Genomic DNA, 18,152 nt, shown 5'->3' on the forward strand with positions numbered 1-18,152 from the left:
GCTGGTCCCATTTGTTGTAGAAAATTACTTGAAAACGGACTAGATTTTGAAGAATTAAATGATTCTTAGTGAATAAGAGGTTTTAGAAAATGATTTCCAGTTGTCTAGAGTTAAGGTGCTTCCAGGCATTCTAGCTGAAACAATCTTTCTTTAAAAATAATGGATTGCCTACCTACCTGCTTCAGTATAGGCTCATGGAAGGAACAAAGAGTTCTCCCATGAAGCTTTATCTTCCTTTAAGAGTTAACCAGAGAAACATCTCAGCTGACCACGTGCAAAATCGAATTCCAAAATACTACAGTACTGAGCACTAGGTTAGGAAATTTTCTTCCCAGTGGAGAGATTCCTTTTCATGTTCTGAAAGAGGGGTGGGTTGGGAATACCCCCAAATACGAAAATGAAGCAGATCCGGATTATCATTACAAACATAAAACTCCTTCATATGTCTTTGAAACTGTAATTCTACTAGGACCAGGCAAAAAATTTTAAATACACCCAATGATTTAATAGCTTTTGTCCCATAAAGAAAGAATAAATGTATGCACTTGGAAGACTGATCCCTCTGGCCACTGATGGTGACTGGGGCCCATCCCCAGTGCCTGGCTCTGGGATCATTGGACCACTTTTCAGCAATGCCCACTCTTGAGGGAAGTTAGGAGTCAAACTTCTGTGGTCTGTGCCACCCCAAGTCTGAGAGCACTAATGACCACAGAAGTAATAATAATGTGGTCCTGGCTGCACTGATACATTTGCCAAAAGACTTGAATTTTTTTATGGGACTGTTATTCCAGATAAAAATAGTTTGGTCAACTGGCACTCATCTTCAAAAGCAACTTGATCTTTTAGGAATGCAAGTCCCATCCACTTCAGTGAAACCTAAGTTTCAGGGTCCAAACGCTCTACTGAGCATGGAGCTCAGGTCCTTAAGTCATCCACTTCTTGAGAAAGTGTTATCTCATTAGAAATGATCTAATTTACTAGGAAAGTCGAATTGCTCTGACAGGAACATTGTCCTGAGGAGTGTATAGTGGTGCAGTCTGATAGTGTGCAAAATTGGTTTTAATTTAAAGCTTTACAGTGACAATGTGCAAGAGAGTGCAGCAGTGTTTGTATTTATTTTCTGGCATAAACCTGCTGCAATTTTTTTTTTTAAATTCAAGATCATGTAAAGTGAGCAGTGCAAACTCTAGAGGGAAAACCACAATGTCATCATAGCTCATACAGACAACAGAAACAGTTTATTCTTTTGTATAGCAAAAAAGTCAAAGTGCAAGGCTTTGAGGAAAACACAAGCAGATGTATCTGTTATAGATGATAACCTTTAGCTAAGTTGTAAGCTCCATGCTTATTAAATAACTGATATTACATCAGAACTCCAGGAAAGCCTTGTTTAACCTGCTGGGTTTAGATAAAATGCTTTGTCATAATACTTTTTTCTAAAACATGATGTAAAGAACAAAGACTGACACAGAGATCAACAGGATGAAGCATTTCCATGTTATTAAACAGATCACTGTATCTAAAATAGCACTAAACCTTACCAAAAGCTCTGGAAGAGGAAGATTTGCCATGTTTTCATGGTGAAATATCACTTCAAACTTGTATTTGCTAGAGGAAGCTGGCTGAGGGTTTCTACTCTTTAAAAATGCAGCCTAAATGCTCTATAGAGTGCTCATAACCACAGAATGATATAAGTAGCTTTAAAGGAAATGATGAGCTGATTCTTAACTGTTGTAAATCACCAGAGTTCTGCTAGAGCAAATGGAAATTTATTCAATGGACAATTTTAATTTTAAATAAGATACAGATTGCAGATCCACCAAACTAGTTTCCATATACTTTCTTTAAATAGCAATGAGAAAAGGAAAATTCACTTTTCCACCCTTCCAGTTTCCATAGGTGACTGTGAGACTGTGTGCTCATTTGGCAGAAGGAAATGTAAAAACACACCTCATTTTCCTTCTGTCACGCTCTGGTAAATCGCTGGAAAGTTTGAAAAGGTTGCAGAGCTGCAAAAAGGCAGTCAGAGGGAGCATGCAGAGATGCTTCACCTCCTAGTGATCCATCTGCATCTTTTATGCCAGGTAGGAGGATGAGAGTGGTGCAAAACTTCTCCCTTCTAAAGAGGCTGCCCACTGCTGAAACAGGAGCTGGACTCCAGCAAGTGCTTTTTGGACTTTCCAGGTTAAAGGTAAGCAGCCACTAAGGATATGGGGGCTCACAGCAGGGCTTGTGATGGAGCAGGAGAGCCCTGCCCTCGTCCTTCTGCTCTTTGGCAGCTGCTGCCAGCACTGCAAGCACCCTCTGGTCATTTCAAAGGCTACTCTAGGGATTTGTCTTTGTGACTTAGATGCTGTGCTGTGGCTTGGTTGGGTTTTTTTAAATGTGGAAATTTCTAAACCAAAAGAAACACACAAGGTATTTATTAAAACAAATACAGGTTGATTTCAGATACCTCTGAGATTAATGCTTCTTAATGGCTATAATCCAACTTTCTTTGAGTTCAAGCCTGTCCAGCTACAATCAAGGTCAGCCTAGATTTTAAGTAGGCTCTTTGTAGTAGCTGCAAAGCCCAGTTCCTCCCCAAGAGCACATTTTCCTTGTTCTTACATCACTAACAATGCCTGATTTCAGACACAAAAAAACCCCAAACCATTTTGCACCCATTAGAGAGGCTTTGTGCATTGAATAGGCTCCATGTGATGTTCCTTCCCAACAATTCTGGGCCATAAGGAGGAAACCACTGCAATTCCCATTTCCAAGTGGTAAAGCAGCTTTCAGCACCACCAGCTGACTACTTAGTGTATTTTAATTAGCTGGAGAATGTTCCCAGGCCACTGTGTTGAAATGAAATGTGCACACAACTGAAGAGTTGCTCATTGGCAATCAAATTTTCAAGTTACCAAGCCTGCCAGGTTCTCTTTGCAGAGCAAAGCTGCTTCTTGAGAAGCAGTGATGTTCCTCTGGGGGCAAGGGGGAGAAAAAAGGCCATATTTTTGCATAATCACAGCTTTCAGTAGTACAGAATTCACTGCTCTCTGGGGAATGGCAAGAAAAAAGTCTTAGTAAATGTGAGGTCCTCAGTGCTCTGGCATGTTAATGCAAGGGAAAAATTGCCTTGCACAGAAGAGAGTATGAGGGATATTTGGCACCATTTCTCTGTCCCCTGGTCATTACTTAGGGTCTCATCACTGTTACAGAGCAGAATGCCATGGTTTGAAGGGCACTGTGAGCAGTATAGCCCAGAAGAAGGGCTTTGTCCTGCTGCTCAGCTCTCCTGCTGCAGAAGTCTCTCATCTCCAGGAAATCCAGGTTATGGCATGACGTAATTTAGCCCCTGCTGGCAGTCTCAGTATTGTTTAATTATTTTTTTCAGATTTATTGCAGATTCTTGCAGATCCAGCGTAAATGCTGTGTCTTGGCTACTGCAAAGCTGACATTGAGAAATTTTGCAGAAAAACTGCTTGCACCTATGATCACTTACATAGTGCAAAAATACTGCTTTTGTGTGCTAGTGTGCTCAATTAAAAAGGAATAGCATTTTTTTCTTTTTCACTTTGTCAGAATTGAGAGGCAAACATCATATATTTATCTCTATGTATTGGCAAATAAGGTCGATTATTAGGTAGTTTAAAACTCATGTGTGCCCATATCCAGTCTTACAACAAAGATTACAGGTACAGGGTGATGTAAATCCTCTGCACTCTGCTAAGCTTCAATGATGAAGGATATGGGAAAAAGAGACCAGAGCTGGGCATGAAGGAGACATTGATCAAAAGACTGACAGATCCTTTCATTCACAGTTTGGGGTATAGGTGGCACAGGCTGTGGCATGTTCCTCTGGACAGACATTGGCCTTGGCCAGGAGTCCTGAGGATGGGTGGCAGAACCCCAAGCTGAGCACACACAGAAATTTCTGCAGGACACAAAGAGGACCTCCAGGAGAGGTCAACCCTCCCAGCAAGAGATGATAAATCAGATCTTTACTAACACAGCAATGATACACTGAGAGTAAACACAGAACTGTGCCATTCCGTATCATGCTGGATTCTGGCTGTGCCTTCTCAAATTCAGCTGTGTGCTTTGGATTATTGCAAGAGACTCTGGCATTAATATTTTATTTTTACTTTTTTCCAAGTAAAGGGAGTTTGACCTGGTTTCTCAAGCCAAGTAGGCCACAGTTCTTTCAAAATGATGGGCCTCCAGGGAACCAAGGGTAACTGAGCTAAGTCAAGAGACTCCCACAATTTACTGTTCCGTAGAGCCCTAAAGGTTTTCTGCAAATGTAAGGGAAACATTTATTTATTTAATTTTGGTTTGCTCACTCACAGGCACCACAAGAAAGAACTGCATTTTTATTTACAGCTTTGCAATCACTGCTAGATTCATGAAAGAAAGATGATCTTATGTTTCCTGTGTTCTAAATAGCAGAGAAGATAGAACTTGAGCTTGGTGAGAAATTCCTTCTTCGTCTGAGCACTGCATGTGGAGATACAGCTTTAGGCACATTCTTTCCTAACTGCACAGCATTTAAATGTAATTAAGCACAGCCATTTGTACCAACCAACCATCATGAAGTGTATAACACAAAAAGATCTCTCTTAACCTCTTCCATCAACAAAAAATGATGCCTTAATTTAAACATTATTTTGCAGAATTTTTAACAAGTAACAATGTATTTGGTCTAGAATATTTTACTCTCTCCTTGAATTATAAAGTTCTCTGAGGCATTACCATAAAGTTGTCTCTTAGTTTTTTTTATTTCATTCACAGTTATGATCCTGAACAAGATTAGGCACAGTCAGCTAGTTTGCAGCAAGCCCAAAATTCATGGTCTTTTATTAAAGCCTTTTATATGTAGGAGACACCTTATCTCATACTAAGATATAATTTCATCACACACCCTGCTATGCATACCCAAAAGATGTACCCATTCATTCACTGCTTTCCCACTTTCACAACGACAGCTGACCTGGTATGTAATTGGTTTATTTCTATTTGCATCAGTTTGATCAACTCAGATAGCTGAGTAATTAAAAATGTACCCAGTCCTTGCTAGCTAAAAGGATGTTTCCTGGATCTAGGCAGATCCTGGATCTGGGGAAACGTCTCCTGAACTGTGCTGCTTAACTGATAAGTATTCAGTGACAGAATCACTGGGGCCCACTACATATGACAGGTAGGAAACATGGATCTTATTCCCAAAGTCTTATTCCTTTCTGGAAGGTCAGCTGTGCTCCCTTGGGCCTCTATTTTCCTGTAATCAGGCTTTTTGGAAAGTGATTTGAAGCCTTCAGGTGAGAAATGCACTGCAAGTGCCATATATCAGTAATAAAAGTAGGCCTAATGACCACATCTTTTCCCCTTAAAGGATTCCCATGGAGCCAGCATCATCCGTGGAGATGGTTCTGCAGGATTTTGCCAGTGTTTTTACCCTAGGAATCATTGCAAGATGAGCTCCAGTCACTGGTTTATCACTATAAGCCTGTGCTGAGACTCGTGCATCCAAATACTGGTGAAAATTCAATCACCAATGTAAATTTCCCTATTACTTATGCTCTGTGCATTGCCAAAAAAGCTTTTGCCTCCTGGTTGCTGCAATGACATTTTTTACAAGGTGCTGCTGCCCGTGAGACCAGATGACAGTGCTAATGACCCATGTCCTTGTTCTCTGCTTCCCTTGCTTACGCCTCTTGTTTCTCCACACTCAATTAAGGAAAAGGAATTGAGGTTAATATTCCCATCCTTGAAATTAAATCTACCCTTGCTCCACAGTGCAATTAATGAAAACAACTTGGATACAGAACCTTTCATCTCTAGTTCACTGGTTTATTTAGTGGGAGTTGACAATGACTCACGCCATTAATTTGTCTGCTGAGTGGCAACCACAGAGTGAATTAGTGATGTCAGCCTGGATTGTAGGCATAACCCTTGCAAAATCACTGCCACAAGTTAACAGCCCTGCTGCTCTTTGAGGTGGGGAGTTGTGGTGACTCTGAGACTTCTCCCTGTGTCACAGGTCCTCCTGCAGCCTGCCTGCAGACACACAGAGGGTAGGCATGGCCTGTGCTGCTCTTGGTAACACTAATTCTAGGGGTCATTAGATAAAAATGGCTATTATACTTCAAACATTAGCCTTGCTGCAAATAACAGGGCATGTTATGCTATGCACTCATACCATGAGAAGTGCTGGTCAATTACATACTTGGTTATTAAAAGATTTTAAAGTCCAAAATAATGTTCAGCAGCAGAAACACAACAGATGGGTCAAAATGAGTGTAGGTATCATCTATGATTTTCCTCACTGGCAGATGCTGATTACTGGGAAGTTCTTGAGATATTCACAAATGCTAAAGGCATCTGAGAGTAATCTCTCCTGTATCCACCTGTGTAGTAGCCTCATTTGTAAGGCAGAGAGATTTATTTTCTGCACCATCCATTTCAGGACCCTGAATTGGGCTCATGGCTGGACTTGCCATGGAGGAACATGTGTCTCCCTGGCCTGTGAAGCAAGTGGGAGGAAGTGTCTTTGCAATTGCTTCTAGTTGCTCCAAGGCAGAGCTCTGGAAAATGGCTGGTGTGGGAAGACTAGCCACATACTGAGCAGAGACAGCACCATCCCCCTGTGACAGCAAAAGGGTCTTGGCCAGCGCTGGTTCTCGGGGAGAGTAACAATATCTCAGAACATCTGATAGAGCAGGACAAAAGCAAATTTTCTGGAACACCATCTCTCTGCACAGGTGTCAGGGTAATGCATTATTTACTTCCTTGCCAGCCAGTTTTAGACATCTGGATTAACATGCAAAAGTGACTGCAAATTAATTTTCTTCACTGGCATTTTCTTCCATTTTTCTTGTAAATTTTCAAGATTTCAGCATTTTGTTTGATTTTAGAAATGGACTAACTAGGTTTACTCTCTATGATCCCAAAGCTCTGCTTTCCCCCAGTAATTTCAATATCCAGACTAGAAGTAACTGTTCAGGCCAGGGAAGGCACAGTGCTGGTTAAAAACTTGCAGCATCAACACCTGCCATGAGATTGGTGTTCTACCTGATAGAGATATTCTGAAAATAACTCCATTGTTGTGAAATCTGCCCCCAAATAAATCAAGTAAAGGCTAAACCTCACTAGAATCATCTTCAAAATTATATTTTGTTAATTTCTTTAGCAACTGTCTAAACTCTGTACATAGAATCACAGATCCATAGAATCATTTAAATTGGAAAATACCTCAAAGATCAACCACTAACCCAGCACTGTGAAATCCAGCATTAAACCACATCCCTAAGTGCCACATCTACACAGCTTTTAAATACCTTCAGGGATGGTGACCCAGCCACTTTTCTGGGCAGCCTGTTCAGTGCTTGACAATCCTTTCTGTGAAGAAATTTCCAATCTAAACCTCTTCTGGCAAAACTTGAGGGCATTTCCTCTTATTATGTAGGAGAAGAGGCTAAATCCCACCTAGCTACACTCTCCTTTTCAGGAAGTTGTTGAGAGAAATAACGCTCCCCATGAGCCTCATTTTCTCCAGGATAAGCACCTGCAGCTCCCTCAGCTGCTCCTCACAGGACTTGTGCTCCAGACCCCTCACTGACAGAGACTAAACTTGTAGGAGCTGGATAGAATACAGAAAAGCTGTGTGCAATTGGTTGTATTTGCATCTTTTCTCACACTGTGACTGGGCACCAGAAAAGGAAAAAAAATCACCAGAATCTGAGGTTTCAGATGATGAAAACCAAGTTAGATTCTTAATGTTCATACTTTTTACCACCTTTTGTAATTTTCCACAATAGGATTTTATTAAAAAGATATCAAGTTGTTTACCTGAGGTCCTGCTCCAGGAATATTTAAATAACAATTTCTGCTTTATGGAGGGGCAAATTCAGATAGGAAGGTCAGGTGAAGGCTGAAATTTATCCAGGAGGGGCAGATCACATGGTCCTAAAACCACTGGATTAAAGCAGCTGAGATTGAAAACTCAGCACTTTTTGGGGGAATCATGGCATAATATGCAAAACTATCAATGAAACAGCATATCTGAGCACTTCCCTGACAGAAGCAGTTTGTTCCCAGCAGCCCTGCAGGCCCCAGGCAGACCTCAGAGGATGAGCTAAATTATCTACACCTCCTACCACAGGAACAATTCCTGGCATAGCCAGGAATTTGCTAATGATGAAGGTGATGTAAGAAACTTGAATAAGAATCTGATTCGCATGTACCAGGTTTAACTTTTTGGAGATATCTGCTCAGGGAGAACTCCAGTGACAGGCACAGGCAGGCTTGCCCAGGACCTTGGAGAACAAAAATGCTCACAGGAATACTTCCACAGTGGTAGCTTCACAAATATGGAAATCTCCAAATGATAGGATGATTTATTCCCTCTTTTAGCCTAATCTTTGTAATTTTGCCTGTTTTTGGAAGGCAGTATGAGTAGTCTTCCTTTATCTATCTATTGTATAGATACAGCAGCAAAGCTGCATGAAGTGTTCTCCTTCTCTTAAGCACCTTTTTGGTCACTCCTCTTTCCACACTGCAGGAGGTACCAGATCAGTCATGTGGCTTTGCACATCACTCAAAGGTGGCCACAGCTGTGATGTCCACACTGCTACTCTTAATGAGAAAGAAGGGGAACAGACACAGAAAGAGCTTTTCGCATATCCACCTCAGCATAGAATAGTTTGGGTTGGAAGGGGCTTCAAAGATCATCAAGTTGCAACCCCCTTGGCATGGGCAGGGACACCTTTCACAAGACCAAGTTGCTCAGAGCTCCATCTAGCCTGGCCTTGAACACTGCCAGGAACGGGGCATACACACCTTCTATGGACAGTCTTCTCCAGTGACTCACCACCCTCTGAACAGAGAAAATGTCAAGATCATATCATCTTCAAGCTGCCTACAGAAAGGAAATGTTTTCTAATTTTCTGGTATAAACTAAGGTTTTGTTCCACAGCACATGCTAAGTCCATAGATTATATGAATGCAAGTCACCACTTGGTCCTTTCCCTAATTACCACAGGAGAGCAGTCTGTGTGCAGTTGCTCCATTGCTTTCCCTCTTCAGTATCAGTGGGAGGGAAAAGCATGACCAGGTAAAGGGAAGACCAATGCATTTCCACCAGGCTGCACATCAGTGTTAACAGATTCACAGAATGGATAAGGTTGGAAGGACTGACAGCGGGTCACCTGGTCCAGCCTCCAAAGTTCTCCTAGACCATGCTACTCATGATTGTATTCAAACATTGAATATGTCTTGTGAGGGAGAATCCACACTCTCTCTGGGCAATCAATTCCAGGGCTCAGTCACCCACACAGTGAAGTTCTTCCTCATGTACAGGTGGAACTTCCTGTGCATCAGTTTCTGCCCATTGCCTCCTGTCCTATTGCTTGGCACCACCAAAAGAGCCTGGCTCCATCCTCGTCACCCTCCTTCAGACACCAATAGACATCAATGAGATCCATTCTCAGTCGCCTCTTCTCCAGGCTAAATAGGCCCAGCTCCCTCAGGCTCCACTCATGAGAGAGATGCTCCAGTCCCATCATCATCCCCATCACCCTCCACCAGACCTGCTCCAGCAGCTCCATGTCTCTTTTGTATCAGAAGCCCAGAACTGGACACAGCACCTCACCAAGACTGAGTACAGAGGAAGAATCACTTCCCCAAACCTGCAGTGCCACTCCTAATGCACCATGTGCTTTCTAGGCCACAAGGGCACTCAGACAAGGCTCAAAGGCTCACAGACAGCTTGCTGTCCACCACGTCCTTTCCAACCTTCATGATTCTGTGATTCTGTGATGTGCTCCTCTCCATCCATCTGTAAAAAGAAATGGTTCCCAAGTGCCTGGCTGCCTTTATGCAAGTAAGAAGGGGAGTACTGACAAACTATGCAGAATTATGCAGACATAAGCCCATTGTATTCTTTGAAGTATCTCAAATTTTTAGCTACTTAATGTAAAACACACAGCTATGAACAAAAATCTTTTCTTCATTAATACTTGTTTAGCCTAAAGCCCTAGGATTAGCAGTGTTCTAAGTATTTTAAGACAGTATTTTATTAATAATTGAAAATTAAAATTACTTAGTCTAAATTTGGTTTTGGTCTTTCATTATGTACTGCACCATGACCAGATAGATGTAGGTTCAAAATTAAAATATTTGTAGCAAACCTCTCTAAGTTCAGTGGGAAATGTCCCTGCAAGAAGCAGGAAACCACTACAAGGGCACAGAAAATAACTGATGCACTCTCACATCTCTATTTATCTGCCTCTATAGAAGATGATCTTCACAGGCATAAAATATCCATCCGGTGACATTACTGAAGTAAATAAAAACTAAAGAAAGCTCTGATTTTGGGAAAAAAATGAGACATAATCAATTCTGATTTGATATAGGCAGCTCTCTACAGAATCACAGAATCAATGAGGTTGAAAAAGACCTCTGAGACAATCGAGTCCAACCACCACGTCAACCAGACCATGGCACCAAGTGCCACCCTCAGTCTTTCCGTAGCCATCTTCAGGGACAGTGACTCCACCACCTCCCTGGGCAGCCCATTCCGATGTCTAGTCACCCCTTCTGTGAAAAAAATTCCTCCTAATGTCCAACCTAAATCTCCCCTGGCATATCTTAAGACTGTGTCCCATGTCCTGTTGCTGGTTGCGTGTGAGCAGAGGCTGACCCAACCTGGCTGCACCCTCCTTTCAGGTAGGTAAGAACACGTGAGTATGTAACACTGTGTTTATATCTGCATATACATCTACATGGGTTTACTTTCCTAAGATCCTCCTCGTCAACCAGTTCAACAGGGATATCTGTACTCTGAGGGGTTGGGTGTGCCACACCTTTTTTCTTTCCCCTTGTTTTTTCAAACTTTCCCAGCACATTACAGCAGGGCACCTGAAAAGGTCCAGTTGTCCAGGACACTTCAGAAGGGATCTGAAGCACAATTTTGTGCTCTTCACAGGCAATGAGACACTTCTGGGGGTCATCTCTGTCTCTGGCATGGCAATGGAATCTCTCAAGCTGTAACATCCATTATGAATAAAACAGACAAGTTCCAGGGAATGGAACTTTTCTGAACTTAACACAGAAGACAAGCACTTATCTCTTTGCAGAACATCCACAAGGACGATATGGCATTCTTAAAATATCTTTATACTCAGTTATGAGTAAGTCTATTCATCCTACACCCTAGTTCTGCATACAGGAAGGGACAAGCTCATAGCAGAAAAATTTTTTTCAGCAGTGGGAACAACTGCATGATGATTATCTCCCACCCAGTGTGGGATTCCATGAGAGATCACGGATGCTCTGGCAAGCGTTGGGGCATTACTACATGTTTGTGGAAGTCTCTCAGCTTTTATTAATTAGACTCCTGACAAAGCCACACTGCTCATTCCTGAACCATATGAAATCATTCACCATTTTATGTACAAGTTTTGAATTACAATCTTCAACTCCTCATCAGAAAAAATAACAAACCAAAAAGCCTAAAAAAGCATTTTTGGAAGAACTGCGTAGTATACAGAAGCATACTTCAATTACACAATATCTTACAGAACACAGACTGTAACAAAAAGCAGAGCCTGTTACCTTTTCTGAGAAGGCAGTGCCCAGCCAAAACTAGGTATTTCCTCTCCATTATTAGAGGAATGGCTTTAACTGAAGAGTACATGAAAAAATGTCCCTGAACAGTCCAAATAGTTTAATAGAAAAAAACAGTACATTTGTAAACTACTTTAAAACAAGAGCCTTATGAAAACAATAAAGGTCACTGAAAGTTGAGCTGTTAAACTCTCCTTAGCCCAAACTGCTGTGTTTCACCCTCACAGGTTTTTTTAATGTCTAAAATAACAAATTTCTTCATTTTTAGTGATAAACAAAAATTTTCATTTCATTGAGTGGAAAACTTCAGTGAGAAATCTGGGCAAGTATTTTTTAAAATTTTGGTAAAGTTAAGAAAAGGACAATTTGAAGGCAAAAAGTCAAACTCCAAATTCCTTTTGAAAATTAAGAGTGATAAAACCAAACTATTGATTGAAGCCAGCAATGCATGATAGCACAGCACTTATTTTATAATCTGAGACCCTTTTTAATGTAAACCCTGAAAAATCATAAGCAACTGCTAGAAATTACTTTTGTATTATGTACCATTAATTTATCACTGCATTCACTTTCATTATTCAAACCTTGCCATAAAGTGACTTTTCACATATAACACTGATTTACCTTAAGCATATCTCTTTTACTACACAGCAAAATGTAAAAACTGTCCTGGGAAATGATTTCGTATACGTAACTATCCATGCCTCTAAAGTTGAGCATCAGTATTTATGCTGCTCTACTTAATGCTTCAGCATATGTTAATTAAGCTGCTGATCTCTGAGTGTCTCCATTTTTGTAGACAGACAGATGTACGTGAACAGCAATGCTTTGGATAACTTGTGCTATTCCTAATACTAGAGTTATTTTCTCTCCCAATTACATTTTGCTATAAATATGTGTGCCCTTAAGTTGATCCCAATATCAGTTTCAGCTAACTAATTAAATTATCTGTTAAGGTTTTGGGAATGAGAACCCTTCCTTTATTTAAATAAAACGAGGGAATGGTTTCTAACTCCCAAAGGTTTGCCAACAATAGATTTTCAAGACAGGATGTTCGGTTAAGTTGTTCGTCCTCTTTGCTGTTCACAGATAAGCACAACAGTATTAATGGTTTTTATCAAGTAGGCAGGAAGAGAAAATAGTGTGAGGTTTTTCCCCTTAAGGTTTTTCCAAGTTCTGCTCATGGGTATGAGTAACCATTCATTTGAAATAAGCATATTTCAGATTATGTCTCTTTTATTTATAGGGCTCAGCAGCTAAACTTCAATTTCCTATTTTAATTTTGCAAACAAATGTTATTAAAACCCTGCCTGTAACTGAGAACATAAAAAACTTATGTATGTATGTAAGGAGTAATTTATCATTGTATATAGAAATGCCTCATTTTTGTACCAGTTAAAAGTTAATTCATAATCCAAATAATCAATGTGCAATGTAAACAAGTAATTATTTTCTCCTATGTAATGATGGTAAATAACAACACTGAGCACTACATATTCCACTCAAGTTCATTAAATGCAATTCTTCAGTCACAAAGGCAGCAGGCATTCTGTGATCAACTTCCTCTGAGCTATGTTCAAATGAGTGGAATAACTGAGATTCCTGATGGAGATCTAAGCTATTTCCCTCATCTTCTTAATAGTTTCCACTATTTGCATACTCAACTCCATTTTATAATTTGCTATTTAAAATAAAGTAATTTCCCCAAACACTTCTCTCTCTACCTAAGACAAACTTATTTACATTTATAGTAAATGCTTTTCATCAAATAAGTTGTAAGAAAAAACGTCTCCTGAAACAAAATCAATAAGGGAGCAAAACCATAAAGGGAGCAAGTATTTCAAGTTCCGTATTATTTTTCCTTCTGAATTTCCTTCCAATGATTCTACAGGGACAAAAATTTTCAAGGTTTAAACCACACTTTTACATACTTTTGATTATATCTCTTTTGTACAAGGGACCAACTCTGTCCAGTGATCACCTTCCTAAGTTTTGACCAGTATTTAAATGAAATTGCATGTCATTCTCCCCAAGAAAATAAACAAAATACAGCCTTTTACTTCAAATATTTTATGAATGCAAGATTACAAGAAATGTATTAGTCAAAATGCAGGGCTATCAAGCACTGAACCAAGAATGCTGGCATCAGTTTGCCTACCATTTTGCATGTGGAAAAAATACACTATGTCTACAGGTAAAAGGCATCACTAATGCATCATGAATTACTCTGGTCAGTCAACAGCACCTCTGCAGCTTGGTGCATGTTTCAGTTTATTATGAAAATAATCATCATAATAATAATTTGAGATGAGACACTGGAACAAAATCATTCTTAAACAGGAAAGTTTTTTTTTTCTTGCTTGTACTGAGGCAACACCAAAAAACTAAAAAGAAGTTCTTGCAATTTAGCAGCCTCCTCAACACTTGTTAGGCTAGCCTTCACACAAGGAGCATGCAAACAGCCACTCTTCTTGCTTTAAATTGAGGGCTATTGGTTAATTCAAGTCACTGTTTTTTCACTCTATTCAATTAACCTGTAGAACTGGATTTCACCTAGGAAAAAGAAAATTAAATGATGTTAAGTGTAGCAGACACGTACAGATCACACCAAGAAGCTAACACTCATGAGCTGTCATAATAAAGGATAATAATAACAATAAAAAAAATCAGTCTTTTCTGTGCATATTTTTCATTTGAAAGGTCCCAGGAAATCATGATGTGCCTGGCCGCTTCTGTTGCTGATTTCTGATGACCTCTAATTGTTTTTTGCATTGCTGATAGTATGTTGAGAGACTTTTGTTTTCATCTAACAGCTTTTTATGTTCTTGTACCAGACGGGATGTGTTTTGCTGGTCTTTTTCATCCTGGTCCAGTTCTGCTATTAGTTCTTGTCTGAAATGAGAAAAAAAAGTCATTGTCATTTTTAGTCTATTTCCATTTGTGTGTAGATGACTTTGTATGTTTCAAATCAGTATTTGATTATCAATCTGAACTCACAGCTGGTGGTATTTTGTGCAAAAGAAGTTGACAAAAGAATGTTATTCTTTAATGTAGTCTGGAGAAAAATTCCCTTTCAAATCAAATCCACATTTAAACTTTAAAATAGCTGAGAGACTGAGCCTCAGCTTTAAAACTGTCCTTTAGATAATGTCTTTCAGATGTAGTTTTACAGGTCACAGTAAAACACCTAAGGAGCCATACAAAATTTCATAAAATATATTCAACTCCAAGGCAACTTGAAATACAGAATTGAAGTAATTTTTGTAACTTTTCAGTGAAATGCTATTTTCTAACTGGACTTGAACTTATTAAAGTAGTGGAAAAGCAGACTCAAGGACATTACTTCTGTAACTGGCATTTCACATTATTTACGCTGTAAGTGCTCAACATTTTTTTTTAGCAAAGATTTTAGATGCCCAAACACACTGATAAACTTGCTATAATTTATTCTGCAAAACTGATGTGGTAGTTTGTTTTACTATTTTCTTATGAGGTGACAAGAAGGCAAGCTGCCAGCAATATTTTTGCAATAAAATAGCAAAGGAGAAAGTTCATGTTAATTAATTGTTGCCATATGGTTTTTAATTACAGTTATAGAAAACGTGGTAACTGTATGAGGGTTGAACTAACAACTACCTTAACCAGCATTAAATTCATCCATCCCATCTTTTTTTTTGTTTTAACGCCTATGGACAATTAAATTCTGACTAAGAAAAAACAGTTTGGAAGAAACGGTGAACACAAACTTCCTAGTAAGAAAACAAAACAGTAGAAATCTAAAAGTAGAGAATTAACAATTTTGAAACAGATATATTTTGAACAATTTATTGACCATTAGGGACAACATAATTAAAATTAAGATACTAACTCTAGCATCATTACCTCCTCATCAAATCTGAAAATTCTAGTTTCATGTGAAAAAAACACAAATTGTTCACAGAATACTAAGCCCAAAGTGAATATGTGATAGGAGTTCAATCTTACAGTATAATTTCCCCCCATTCTGTATGCTATTTCTACTGTACAAAAGGTTTACACATGCATTTTCCTCATTAGCTAATCCACGAACACCAAGGCAAGCTCCCTATTAACAGCTGCTTGCTTCCAGTGGCTCAGACACTGGTGGGTCACAAGCTGATTATTTGGTCTAGTGTGTGACTATGACCTCTCTGAACTGGTCCCCAGCATCAGGAAACAGAACAGAACTTGTTATGAACTCAAATTCTGAATCAGCAATATTTTTTGACTTAATACAACAATATGTGCAGCTGCCTTACTTATATGTGTAAACAATGCAAGAGGAAAGTTTGCTTCCAGAGCACAAGGAGAAGGTACATAACATCTTTTAAGCATCAGGTCTTAAACCCATGGCAGAAAAATATATGGAGAATGTTAATATTGTTGTAAATGCAGTGCTTGACAAAAGTCAGATATACAATTAAAACTAGCTGCAAAACGAGTAGCACTGACATATTAGCCAAAATTCTATAATCCATTAACTAAACAATTATAAATAAATTACAACTGAAAATATTTTAATTGATAATGTGCCAAATAAAATTCCAAGGTTCTTTAACATTTCAAGTGTTTCATTTGAGATGATACAAACAAAAATTACCAGTTTTTTACATACAGAGATTTGCCAGGACCTTAAGTAGGACTTACGCAGAAGAGGAGTCTTGATTAGAACTTTCAATTACCTGCTCTAAATACTTCATCTGTACTGAGCAGCTCAGTACTTCTGAGTTTAAGGCTGGAAGATAATTATGCCCTATGAAATGTTACTTCATAAAGCCAGAAATAATAGTCACAGTGACTATTATTTACTTTGTATGATGCATTTTTATTATTATACACAGACTTTGTGTATAGGAAACACAGAAGAACAGAAAAGGTTAAACACATTTCACTTACTTCCTCTGCAACAGCAATGCGATTTCTGTCTGAACTTTCATATATTCTTGTGCCATTTTGCAGTGCTGTTCAAACACAGCCATAGATTCTTTGGAGTTTGGGCATGGTGCTAGAGGCTGAAAATAAATCAGACATGTTAAAGACTAATGAACTGATATCTTAGTAAATGATGTGTTAGAATGTCTCTGCAGTGTATTTATAACAGTCTTTTAAAAACCAGTAAGCCTTTAAAAATAAGTGTTAAACCATGCCCTGGAAAATATTACTGCACCAATGTCAAAGTTAACTCAAATCTGAAATTTTTAATCAGACACTTGTCACAAAAATCAAAGCAGTGTTTAATCCCACACACAAAAAATAAAGTGTATACAACAATTTGATTCAGCAACACTCAAGCAAATAATGTCTTACTTTGACAGTCAAACTCAGCTTACATTTGGTTTTAGGGATCATGTTTCCCAGGGCTTGTTTTTAATAGCTTGATCAAACCTGAGTCAACCAATCTCCGATTACATAATATATTTTTTTAGCCTTGGTCAAAAATTAGACAGAACATAAACCCAGGTAAATATGTGGCACTATATTTTGCAGCCCCAAAGTCACGTGTTAGAATCAAATGCAAACTTGAGAATCTAATAAACTGTATATTTATTACCTGTAACTGATGATCTAATGTGAGATATGCCATTGGGATGGAGTTATCTGACCCATTGGTCTCTGTAACAATACCAAGAAAACTTTAATGTATTTAAAAAGAGTTAATTCTGTTCTTACAGGACAAAAACAAGAAGCCTAAGTAATTTCACAATACACAATCTGAATGTGGATAAGCAGATGGAAATAGCAGCGTTCCAATCCCAAGGCAGATGAATCATTTTGTTTTTCTGATAGTTAAGAACATCTAAAGTATGGTCTATCACATAAAGGAAAAATAAAAAACAATATGGTTATCAACCTACATTTCTAGAAGCCATGTAACAGCACACAGAGTTGAAAAATACTATTTTTGTACAGCTTGCGATAATTTCTGTTTATAAAAAATTTGCCATTTCATTCTTGTTTATGAAGGATCAGCCAGCCAGCCCATGCATCTAATGATTTTAAAATTAGAAGCTGTGCAAATCAGCTCTGCCAAAATAAAATAAGCACAACCTCCTGCTCAGTTTTGAAACCTGCTCCCAGTGAGGTGTCTAAGTATCTTCCTCACAACATGCTCTAGGGCATCTTCTCTGCTCCGTATAGATATTTTGTGGGTAGCAAGGAACCCAATAACCAGTCCATCTCCTGGGCATGGCTGCTCTCTTCTTACACTGCAGTTACTCTGGATTTTTCTAGAGTTTTCATTCCAGATTTAGTGTGTTTCTGCACTCTTATCTTTCAGTAGCCCACAGTCTGGGGATCACAAGGTTACTGTTAAGCTTTAAGAGACACAGGAGTAAAGACACATGGAGAAACTACTGATTTTACAGCCGCATAACTGCTACTAGAGGATTATATGGAGGAGGGTAGGTGGGAAAAAAAAGGGGCTGCTTACCCATACCCCAAAAGCACCTGCCACAGAGTAGTCGTGGTAGAGAAACTAAGGTGTTGCCCTCAAAGACTATGCTATTTCCAAGAGCAGCTTCAAAAGGAAA

The 18,152-nt window shown here is 39.0% G+C and overlaps 1 protein-coding gene across 6 annotated transcripts in view; it reads right to left on the reverse strand.

Annotated features, from left to right (window-relative positions):
* Positions 1 to 11,338: 11,338 nt before the first annotated feature.
* MAP3K7 (mitogen-activated protein kinase kinase kinase 7) overlaps positions 11,339 to 18,152 on the reverse strand; it is a 47,783-nt gene continuing 40,969 nt past the window's right edge. For 5 of the 6 annotated variants that reach the window (XM_056487286.1, XM_056487285.1, XM_056487284.1 and 2 more), the window contains 3 exons: positions 17,174 to 17,235; positions 16,519 to 16,634; positions 11,339 to 14,496 (listed from right to left, as the gene is read on the reverse strand). In XM_056487286.1, coding sequence (XP_056343261.1) covers positions 14,316 to 14,496; positions 16,519 to 16,634; positions 17,174 to 17,235 — 359 coding nt within the window. In that variant the 3' untranslated portion in view covers positions 11,339 to 14,315. Of the gene's footprint in view, positions 14,497 to 16,518; positions 16,635 to 17,173; positions 17,236 to 18,052; positions 18,140 to 18,152 lie in introns of all 6 variants that reach the window. The other variant, XM_056487290.1, reaches the window with a different exon arrangement.

Source organism: Oenanthe melanoleuca, chromosome 3 (genome assembly GCF_029582105.1).
Source record: "Oenanthe melanoleuca isolate GR-GAL-2019-014 chromosome 3, OMel1.0, whole genome shotgun sequence".
NCBI lineage: Eukaryota > Metazoa > Chordata > Aves > Passeriformes > Muscicapidae > Oenanthe > Oenanthe melanoleuca.